The 12,028-nt window shown below is 35.4% G+C and overlaps 1 protein-coding gene across 1 annotated transcript; it reads right to left on the bottom strand.

Moving 5' to 3' along the window:
- Positions 1–4,328: 4,328 nt before the first annotated feature.
- Positions 4,329–11,215, bottom strand: LOC132743295 (monocarboxylate transporter 13-like). Its single transcript, XM_060731833.1, has 7 exons — positions 10,691–11,215; positions 8,893–9,036; positions 8,160–8,261; positions 7,272–7,817; positions 6,609–6,788; positions 5,251–5,376; positions 4,329–4,466 (listed from the first exon to the last, which is right to left on the bottom strand). Exons 1-7 carry the CDS (start codon positions 10,902–10,904, stop codon positions 4,363–4,365), a joined length of 1,416 nt encoding a protein of 471 aa, XP_060587816.1. The 5' UTR covers positions 10,905–11,215; the 3' UTR covers positions 4,329–4,362.
- Between the last annotated feature and the right edge of the window lie 813 nt (positions 11,216–12,028).

Below are 12,028 nucleotides of genomic sequence, written 5' to 3'. Positions count from 1 at the left end.
CGCTAAACGCTAGTGCAGCGTAGCGGGCAATGTAATGGGTGGAAAAAAGTTAAATATGCGCATGCATGACAGATAGGCAATAACAGCCTGAATGAAAAGCTAAATATAGAAATCTGGCAAGTGCAGGAAGGCATAGAAGATTAAAATGCATCCTATAAATTTAAAATTTCATTTTCAACCTATTTGATATATAATAGATTTATAGTTCAGAAGCGTGGAAGAATTGGCCTGGTATTGGGTCGGGGTAATTATCTTTTTAGTAATTAAGATGACGTGATGCAGTAAACAACTGATTTTTTTACAATACAATACAATACAATACAATACAATACAAGACAATACAAAAGCATTTCTGATCTGTTCTGTTCATTTAATATAAGTTTTAGGAACAGAGCAGAGCAGAACAGAAACTGTATTTCAGACTTGTACAAAATACATCATCAGGCCCCGAAAATATGATGCAATAATTACATAATTAGACACAGTCATAACTCAGAACTCGCCTTGATGTAAATGAAATGTAAAATATCATTCAAAAGAAAAGAAAAATCTAAGTGTATTTTGTGCAAAGCAAAAGTTACAGTATATCGGTGACATACATTGTGTTACAAAAATTTATGCATATCAACAATTCTGAGAGCCGAAGTGTCATGATTACAAATATTTTTTCTTTCACAAGCATAATGTTTTAAAAACCGTAGTATGCCGATGCATTTGATTTAAATATGGTAAATTTAGAGATGAGTGAAAATCTAACTGTTATAAAACATATAAAAAGTCGAATACAACAATTAAAGTCCGCTAAGCGCACTTTTGATTTTAAACTTTTGAACAGCTGTTTTATGTAGGCAGACTCATCTTTAAACTTTGAATGAACTTTGTTTAATTAAAATAAAACATGTTGCCTTTAGGCAAACTGCTGATGTATATCATATCATACCATTATATGTTGCCATTAGATGGTTTCTTTAAAATTGTGTTACTTTTTTGTCATTTTTTTGTCATTTTTATTAATTAACTTTTCAATATTAGGCAAGTTTTCACTTCAAATGTAAGGCTAATATGAAGTTCAGCACGGCATTATGGACTTAAAGCTAATTAAGGCTACTTCCTGTAATCACTTACATGTGTATCAATTTAATATAATAATTTCTACGTTATTTGGTATTGTACAATAAATATCTGATACTGTGGTGTAAATGTATTGTAAAAATGTCTGTGTTAAATAATTATCATAATATTATGTTCATGCGCTCACATATTGTTGTAATTGTAAATAGTTCATCCTTTTGTATATGCTCATTATGCTTACTTGTTTTCAGTGAGTTTAATCATTCATGTCTTTTTTTGTATTTGTTATGTGTAATATGTATACATGTATATGTTAATTGTATCATGTATATATATAACAAGAAACATAACTTGTTTACGTTACTTAATAAAGAATCTTGAATCTTAAAACAAGGCCATTATGCAAAAAGTACGGCATTAATTTTATGAGAAAACTCTGCTATTATGAGATAAGAGAATTATGATTGGCTCCCCAGCTCGGCCATTATGAATATTGAAAAAATTCGCCTTTTAGAATTGCTGCAAGGTAGGTTTCCGAGACATTTTTAAAACATGAACGTCATTTGCAATACCTGAAAACAACGGAAATTTCGCATAAATTATTTTTTATTCACTAATTAATTAATTTTTTTAGTTTATGTATAGTTAAATACATGTAATAAAATAGTAGTAGTATTAGTATCGTTATCATCATCGCTATTATTCTTTATTATTATTTTTTTAAAATTTTATTATTATTATTACTACTAGTATTATTATACTGTTAATAATTAAGTGTTTTCATACCGGCCTTGTTATTGTGCTTCAGACTATCAAATTAGCCTTCGGCCTTCGGTGGTGGTGGTGTAATGGTGGTAGCAGTATTAGTATTAGTTGCAACAGCAGCAGTATTAGTATTAGTAGAAATACGAGTAGTAGTAGCAGCAGTAGTGGTAGTAGATGCAGTAGTAGCAGTAGCAGCAGTTGCAGCTGTAGTAGTAGTATTTCATCCTAAACATTTTCCAATACCAACAGTTTCTGTTGGTCAATCACCATTATAACATTCAATCTTTAAAAGATACATGCATATAGTCAATTCAGCTCAACTTCACAATGAAACAACCAGCTTTACATCACTTTAAATTGTGAATTTTATTGATGGAAAACAAACATTACAAATAAGTGTTCCAGTGTGAAAATTGCATCCTCAAAGCACAACAATAATGGAGATTTGAGTTTATACACCTTGTAAAATAACTGTATCATTTCGTCTTTGAAAAAAAAAATAGTATACTTATAATGCTGTTTATTATATTCATTCAGTTTGTTTCCTTTCTATAATCATTCAGATCACGTGATTCGGAAAAACAAATGTTATTTAGAATTTCTTACAGGAGTGACTTGCATTATCTTGTGTAAATAGCGGTTTACTGCGTTCGTTGCATAAATGTAATTTAATACAGGCTATTAAAGTGCACACCGTCCTTTGTCAACAGATAAATCTTTAACTTTTCTGCACTAAACGACTGAACGCATTTCTCGACACGCTTAAAGTCCTCTTTAATAAAAAGAGGACATTGTTTAATATAGTAACACATAAAGTGCACGAGGTAATGTAATCCTTTGTCAACAGATAAAACCTAACGTTTCTGCATTTAAGTTGGCGCGTTTTGATAAGTCTATACCACGATGTCCTTTAAAATACAATATATCTGTTTGAATGCTTCTTACAAAAATACCGTAAGTTACCTAATGTTTCTCAATGATGCATACATTGTTCTCACTTCATAAAAAAAATGATTCGCTTCTTTCGAGACTCCATAATCAAAGGGACAATAATCGTACACTACCTCTATCAAAAAGTGAAGAGTTATTTTTCTTCGTAGTCCTTAGAAGTACATTAACATAGTCGGTCATTTGCTAAATAACGTGATCAAGTTAAGTGATTTACTGGATACATACAATAAATATATTAACAAAGAAGTATAAAGAAAGATCAAAATTAAGATATTAGGCTCAAAAAAGGGGTGCAGTGACAAGAAGGTGCTTTTCATATAGCAAAAATGATAAACATTTAATTTAATAGTTTTGCAATGCATTGCGCAGTGCTTTCGTTTATTGATTGTGATACAGACTAGGCGATTTTGTGACGTAAACAAGAAGTAGGCTAGGACAAAAGTTAAGGGGATTTGTTTTAAGACCATGTAGTGCGATGGCAATGCGTGCCTGTCAGACGGCCAATGTATCCTTCCGCAAAGTCGCATAGTCTTGAACACATGCGTGTATTGGAGGTTTTTGCGACACCACGAGGTTAGTATAAGCACTGTGGGACTAGGATAAAGTAAACTGTCGTCTGACGCAAAAATCATGAACTTTTATCAGATTGACTTACATGTAAGATTGTACTAGTGTATCTTTTGTTTCCGTCATAGAATTATCAATACATATACACATATCACTTCAGTTCGACTTTGCTGTAGAAACTGGGACAGTCTGACTGGTTCAAATCTTCGACGTGAAAACATGAAAACATGTCAGCGAATCAAGTGTGATACATCTAAGCACTGAGTGGCTCGGCTGAAGAAACTTTGGTCAGTCGGATAAATGCCAAGACGGGCTCGAGCTGGAAATATATACACTGTATTACAGTAGGCTCTACGAATTCCTTCTTAGATGCCGGTTTCAGCAAAGTTCGGCTTGGCAGAAGAAAACCCGGACCGTATGATGAACTCAAATTGTAGACACGAAAACATGCACTTAGAGGCGTATACTTTTTTATATTTTACCAGAGTGTCTTGTAGGCTCTAGGCATTAATTTGTTTTACGGTTAATGTGAGTTGGCCGGTTAATGCAAGTTCGTCACATAATCCAGGTTTTCTTCAGCCGAGCTGCAATGCGCTTGTACCGGCGTTATGGCGATTCTGGGACGAAAATATGAAGACAAACGACCCTGAGATATCGCTACACGGTCCTGCTTTCCTTAAGCCGAGATGCACAGTACTTGTATCACTGTCGTCGGGTTTGAGCCCGTTTGGGCAGTTCTTTGACGTAAACAAGAGGATAAACTGCATGTTTTACAGTGTGTCAGTGGATATAGCTTCATGCTGAGAATGTGAACCCGTCCGACGATTGGGGTCACTTTCAGCCGAGCTGCTAAGTGCTTAGTAAGGACTTGTTGTTAAAACAACGGAACGGAATGAATCAAATAAACTGCAATATGAATTAAACTATTTGATATATACACGAACAATAATAAAAGACTGCATGCACTAAGTATGTTTATTTCTTTTAATAAATTTATTTTATTTCTGTTTACAGTAATTTTAGCAAGAGTAAAAGAAAAGCTGCAATAAGAAATTCTCCGCCGGCAACTACAAAAGTTGCGTGATAATTCCCAGTCAGGTCAAAAAGCAGCCCTGAAAAAGTAAAATATTGAAAGAAAATTTTGAAAAGGCAACGTACTAAATCATTTAGTGGGCACATTAGTTTTATTTGTCAAAAATAATAAATGTTACTAGCCTATAAATGTATGAGACGATTTTAGCTATATTTTAGTCACACATTGTTCAGGTCACTTTGAGACTACCCATCTTATCTGATGGAGACATAATTCAAGTGTCCCTCAATCGGTGTATTAGTAGAACCATTGATGTTGCATGAAAAAAATGTTTAAGACGGAATTTAAAGTTTCCCATAGCTGCATGTGACTGGCAAGTGGTACGAACGAGAATTAAGAAGTGTAATCTACAAAATCAAACTATGATATATCAAGCAATGATAATAAACTCATAGGATTGAAAATTATTCAATAATTAACATATAAGATATGTTCTTTTTGTGTTTAAATAACTATTTTAATGTTTAAAACATATCACCTGCATAATGTGTATATGTTTTTATCAAAATTGCTTATCCAGATCCAGAAAGATTATCATGTTTGTATATTTACTTTTTATATGAAATTCATAGCTAAAATATGAACGAATGAGTGAATGAATTAATGAACAAACAAACGAACGAAAAAACTAACGAACAAGCGAACTTAAAGTCAAGATAAAAATATGTTTGTACAATATATAACCTACTTATACATAAAATGAATACAAGAATGAATTAATGAATGAATTAATGACTGGGCTAACGAATGAATGAGTGACGAACAAACAAACAAACTCTCTAAGTAAGAAAGAAAATAATGACCTCCTATTGGCGTAGAAATAAAACCGGAAACGCCAATGAAAAACATCAGCAGTCCAAACGACTTGGCAATAAGGTCGGCCCCAAATAAATCGGCTAGCACCACAGTACATAATGTTACATATCCGCCTGAAGTAAGAATAAAATCCGGTGTTATGCACACATTTCTAAATCAAACAATGTGTATAGATTCCTGAGAAGTGTTTATAAATTTCTATGGGGATCACAGCCTATATTGTTTGTTATATTGAAACTGTCAGCATGAATCAAGCAATCTCCTACGCAGTGATCTCCCGTTATTAGCACAGATCTGCCAAGGGAGGTAATCACTGTGAGGAGTATGTTACAAAATTCTGGAAACAAAGTGATCCCTCGGAAGCATTAATCACAACAAAATAACAGAATTGCAGACTCGGTTTGATTGAGTCTGTACATGAGGGATAATGAATAAGTGCAACATCCCTCACGGCCCCTAGCACCGGCTTGAGCGGTACTCAATTCTCAACACTTTATAGTGTTGGCATCAATGATCCCGAAGAACCAGAAAATATAACAACACTGAAGTGAAGTACGGGGCAACTTTTTACGGCTGCCACACGGCACTTGACACCTGCTGTTGTGAAGTACAAAATTCTGGAAACAAAGTGATCCCTCGGAAGCATTAATCACAACAAAATAACAGAATTGCAGACTCGGTTTGATTGAGTCTGTACATGAGGGATAATGAATAAGTGCAACATCCCTCACGCCCCCTAGCACCGGCTTGACAAGTTTGATTTGCCTTTGTCGTAACACAGATCGAAGTGATTTCAGATTCATGTTTACTGATTTTGAAGTAAATAAAGTTCTAGTTATAACAAGGGCTTCCAGTAGGACAATGTGCTTGACTATTCTATGCACTTGATAGCAAAACAACAGCCTGAATAATGTAGAATTTTCAAAAAGGGTCATAATTCTGTGAAAATATTAGTTAAAATTATGAGCCTTGGATAGTGACCTATTATGCTCTCATAAGTCTAGGAGTAATAAATTATTTAGTATAATAAATATTTTGTTTTAAGGTTGGGTTTTACGTCATATGGCAACTCTCCAGCACGAATGCGGGAGGTGCCCCTGCTTTATTTTAGGCACTTGAGTAGAACTATCGATGTCCCGTATGCTAGCTGGGCAGCTTCCGGGCATGAAAGAATCCAAGTCCCTGAAAGGTTTCGAACCCACAGCGTTGAGGGGCAAGTGTCAACAGTATATAAATATTCACACTTGCAAACCGTAACCCAATGTCATCGCCGACAAGGAGGTAACTCCTCTATAAAAAGAGGGATTATACAACATGAAAGTATAAGTCAGGTTTGTCAACTCACCTACTAAAAACCCATATAAACTTGTGTAGATTAATTTTAACTCGAATGTTGTTAACAAGAAGGATAACCCTGTAGATACACCGGCTAACACAAGGATTATTTCCAGAAGGATCATTCTATTGACGCACCGGGTATCACCAATTACACCGAATAATATTCTGCTTACTGTATTTGATATTCCTGAAATAAAAAGGTATTCCTGAGGACAAAGGATAATTTTTATTCATAAATTGAGGAATGTATGATAAGACAAACTTTAAAGGCCAACCATACTTCACAAATGCCTTCTTTGTATTCTCTCAAAAGCTTTTTATTTCAAAAAGTTACTCATTTCCCAATTACCTGAGTGTTGCTTTTTGGCAATTAGTACATTTAAAGGCCAACCATACTTCACAAATGCCTTCTTTGTATTCTCTCAAAAGCTTTTTATTTCAAAAAGTTACTCATTTCCCAATTACTGAGTGTTGCTTTTTGGCAATTAGTACTTTAAGTACAGCTATTTCGTATGGAAGCTGAAATACTGCTTTGTTCACATTCTGCTACTTTCATTTCAAATAATTTCACATTTAGTGCTATACTTTTCACACATGATAAGGATGTAACATGCTCTTTTACATTTTAAACGTTAAACGTAAATTGGAATGAAAAACTTATTCCTTTGACCTATTGATGATGTAAGCCATGCAGCCTGATTTTTCGTCATTCCCGTCCCAATGGCCTGGTCTGGTATCAGGTTAAACGGTATGGTGAATGCTAGCTGAAACGTGAATGCTGACATCAAAAACAACCAGCATTTATAATCCTTCAGTAGGTCCACATGCAATATCGTGTTTATAGTTGGTATCATCTTAGAGATGGCTTTAGCTGAAGAAGGTTTAGTTTTAGATGTATAATTTGCTTCTGTTTTAATTTCAAAACAAATGTTTTCGCTGTCAGTAACTTTATCCTTTTGATATTTTCTTATAATTACACCGGACGAGTCCGTGTATTCATTTTCAGTATCTATAACTGATTTTGCATCTATTTTATCCATCAGTGTCTCTAAATTGTGGTCATGTTCGTTTGAGCGTTTAAATTTCGGTTGCAATAAGAGTTGTCCCAAAACTGCACCCTGCAGTGTTATTCCAGCTTCCAGTAAAAGAGTCCCTCTCCAGCTGTACTCGTCTATCAACTTGCGCGTAAGAATATTAAACACAAATGTGCCTACTCCTGCAACACATGTAAATATGAATGAATAAATAAATTGGTATAAAAGGATTAATAAAAATAATTTGTTTTAAATAATAATTCGAAATAAATAGAATTGCTGAAATATATAGGGAAACTACAAGAAATGAAATAATCAAAAGTAAAATAATACCAACCAGATGATGAAAGTGATATACATGTATATCAGGACCTTTTTAACAAGTTTTATACGGATATAAATTAAGGATATAAATTAAGGAACAGCACTTTGATTTGCCGTTTACATACATGATGAATAAAAAATGTATGCCATTTTGCGAAGACTTTTAAGAGCTATGTCAAGATCGATAAAAATATAATCACCTGATCCGCAAACGGCAATTCCATTGGCTAAAGTTCGACGTTTGTTAAAGTGACGTATAACACACACTCCCGCAGGTATATACATTAATCCGAACCCTAGACCTAAAATAAAAGCACAAGAATCATCATGAAAGTACATGTGGTCTCAAAAATGAGAAAATTGATTTTCGTTTTTTTAGAGACGGATAATATTTCATTTTATCTGAGCATACATGAGCCGCGTCACGACAAAACCAACATAATGGGTTTGCGACCAGCATGGATCCAGACCAGCCTGCGCATCCGCGCAGTCTGATCAGGATCCATGCTGTTCGCTTACAAACCCTATAACAAGTAGAGAAACTGATAGCGAACAGCATGGATCCTGATCAGACTGCGCGGGTGCGCAGGCTGGTCTGGATCCATGCTGGTCGCAAACCCATTATGTTGGTTTTGTTATGGCGCGGCTCAAATATGTTCATAATGATAGCAATGAGTTGCGTGGACAAATATCTAAAGTTTTAATAGAAGTGCGTGGAAGGTTGAATCCAACTATAACTCGGCTTTGGGACGAAAAGAAAGAAAACAAGAACACTGAAACATTTTAAATATTTCGGTAATCCCTTGCCGATTCTGGTAATTCTTTTTACCGGTACAAAATATATATATCAATATACGACATCTGGTTTCCCTGTTTGTGCATTGTTTAGACAACAAGCAGGGAACCAAACTGTTTTTTAAACATCATACTCACCCGCCAGAAGACCATAAGACAAACACAGGAACAAGATCCCGGTGGCAAAACTACTGATCACGAACCCGACACAGCTGATCACAGCCCCGGTAACTACAAGAACACGGCAGCCATAAAGGTCAATTAGTGCGCCGACAATTGGACCTGGAATATATTGTACTGTTTTCTCATAAAGATCTTACTTTATAAACTATCATGTCAAGGGGAAGCACAAACTTTGTTTTTATACTATGTATTATTTAATTAACCCCTGGTAAAGGGAACCATCCAATCCTGCTGAAGGGTACTATAACACACATTCCCTGCTATTTTTGTGCGCGCATTCACACGATAGTACGGGTATGGAAGGTAATAGCTCTTGCTTCCATTTTCCGCCCCTCACAGTACATGCATATAAGTTAAAATGATTTTTACCCAGGTTTTCAACGAAAACCGGGTTATTGTAATGCCGAAGTCGGCAGGCGGGCGGGCGGGCGGCAACTTTTGGTTTCCGCTCAATAACTTTAGTTTGCTTTGGCCTATTGACACCAAACTTGGTGTATGGATAGTTTATATCAAGAGGCAGCTTGGGATTGCTACCCAGGTGTCTGTGATCAAGGTCAAGGTCACTGTTACTAAAAATAGAAATTCAGTTTCCGCTCAATAACTTGAGTTTGCTTTGACCTATTGACACCAAACTTGGTGTATGGATAGCTTATATCAAGAGGCAGCTTGGGATTGCTACCCAGGTGTCTGTGATCAAGGTCAAGGTCACTGTTACTAAAAATAGAAATTCAGTTTCCGCTCAATAACTTGAGTTTGCTTTGGCCTATTGACACCAAACTTGGTGTATGGATAGCTTATATCAAGAGGCAGCTTGGGATTGCTACCCAGGTGTCTGTGATCAAGGTCAAGGTCACTGTTACTAAAAATAGAAATTCAGTTTCCGCTCTATAACTTGAGTTTGCTTTGGCCTATTGACACCTAACTTGGTGTATGGATAGCTTATATCAAGAGGCAGCTTGGGATTGCTACCCAGGTGTCTGTGATCAAGGTCAAGGTCACTGTTACTAAAAATAGAAATTCAGTTTCTGCTCAATAACTTGAGTTTGCTTTGGCCTATTGACACCAAACTTGGTGTATGGATAGCTTATATCAAGAGGCAGCTTGGGATTGCTATCCAGGTGTCTGTGATTAAGGTCAAGGTCACTGTTATTAAAAATAGAAATTCAGTTTCCGCTAAATAACTTGAGTTTGCTTTGGCCTTTTGACACCAAACTTGATGAATGGGTAGCTTATATAAAGAGGCAGCTTGGGATTGCTACCCAGGTGTCTGTGATCAAGGTTAATGTATTTAGTTTTCATGTTATAACTTGAGTTTGCTTTGACCTTTTGACAATAAACTTGCTGAGTGGCAGCTTTGGATTGCTACTTTGATATCTTGGAGCAAGTTCAAGGTCATTTGCTTACAATAGAATTGTCAGCTTCTACTCATTAACTTCAGTGTACTTTGACCTATTGATTGCTGTCACATCAAAATTTGGTCGTTGAAAACCTGATTTTCGTCGCATTGCGGCGCTTCTTGTTATTCATGAAATACCGGAATAAATCAGAAAATAATAATTATTCATATGATACTGTTGTTTTCATTGTTTCTGAGAGATAACTTCATTTTCAGATTTTTTTTTGTAAATGACAGGAATATTATTTATATATGTCCCTGAAAATGTTTACATGTATATCGTTTTAGTTTGTGAAGAAAAACAAATTGTTTATATTATTCAAATAATCCAACACATCTAAAATCTAAACTGTTTACCTACAAGATGCATAACTCCTGTCATAATAGATGCAATTGCAACCGTGGCTGCTCTCCCTTGCTGAAACTGTTCGAGTAACTCGACAAGCAAAATACCGACGGAAAACACCAATCCGTCGGTAATAAATCCAATAAAAAATGCAGACATTACTACTACCCAACCGTATCCGCCGTCCGTCTGCCCAGTTTTAGAAATGCGTTTATCCTTCATCATTTTATTATATTCTATTGAAATGTTCTTTAACCTATATCAATATCCAGTTCAAATGCATTGTATATAACGCTACAGAAAAGAAGTTTTGGCGCTATAGCAAATAGTCAAGATGACAAAGAAATAGTAGTTCCCCAGTTAGATTTATAATCCAGTGTTAAATAAGCCAACGACCTACACTAATGTATAGTGTATTATTTTCTAAATAGCTATCCATGTGGTATTTCTATAGTGTGGCATATCTATAGTCAGTTCCAATATAACACATAATCCTGTTAAAGATTATGTAAGAAACATAAATTCGAGCATAAATAACCAAATGTTCTTGTAAATTCACCTGAACATATGATCAGAGAGATGGTTTCGAGTGATTGCATAAGTTACAGGAACGCACTTACCTTGTCAGTGACAAGACATTTTTGTATCCATTTTGAAATAGGCTATACTTTTCAGGGTGTTCAGTATGCACTTTGACTTGTAAGCTTAGCAAGTATCATCATGCCTGACTGATAAAACTGACCACTGCAAAAATTTCAAAGGGAATTCATGTAGTTTTTGATTGTTGCATGTCTTCACGAGTTAGCTCCCATATGTCGGCATTTTTGTGAATCAAAGTACTGTAAGTTCCCACGAGCGGTGTGAATAACTTGTAAGTGTCGTTTGGATTACTCCTGGGATCTTGTGGACACATCTATGAATTTTCATTTGTATCCTTTCGCCGTATGGTTGATTTAACCGATTTTGTTACAGATACATTGTGTAATTAAGGCAATATTTTTGCGTAGTGCATGCGTGCATGTACCCTCCTGTACCCCGTACATAGCATAGCTTTTGCCCTTCAGTAGCATAGATTTCGTGCAGTAAATGTTTACCCCTGTGCAGCATTTGTATACTCTTTGAGTAACTAAAGTTAAGCTCTTGTGTAGCATAGGTTTACCCCTTGTGCAACATAGGTTCATTCTTTGAGTTTCATAGATAAGCTATTTATGTAGCATCAATATATTTCAATAGAAGTGTATCATACCTCATTTGTAGCCTAAGTATTCCCCTTACATGTAGCATAGGTGGAACTCTTGTGTAGCATAAGTATAAACTTTGTGTAGGACAGGTGTAACCCTTGTTTAGCA

The sequence above is a fragment of the Ruditapes philippinarum genome, unplaced genomic scaffold, assembly GCF_026571515.1.
Source record: "Ruditapes philippinarum isolate M1 unplaced genomic scaffold, ASM2657151v2 ctg331_1_1_1_1, whole genome shotgun sequence".
Lineage (NCBI taxonomy): Eukaryota > Metazoa > Mollusca > Bivalvia > Venerida > Veneridae > Ruditapes > Ruditapes philippinarum.
This window is presented reverse-complemented; position numbering and strand designations above follow the sequence as displayed.

Excerpts from the sequence above, each read along its gene's own strand:
- LOC132743295 (XM_060731833.1), bottom strand. The coding sequence starts at position 10,904 with ATGATGAAGGATAAACGCATTTCTAAAACTGGGCAGACGGACGGCGGA. Across the intron at positions 9,037-10,690 it reads AGGAGTTATGCATCTTGTAG|GTCCAATTGTCGGCGCACTA; the intron begins GTAAACAGTTTA and ends AATATATTCCAG. Across the intron at positions 6,789-7,271 it reads ATGGCTTACATCATCAATAG|GAATATCAAATACAGTAAGC; the intron begins GTCAAAGGAATA and ends TTTTTATTTCAG.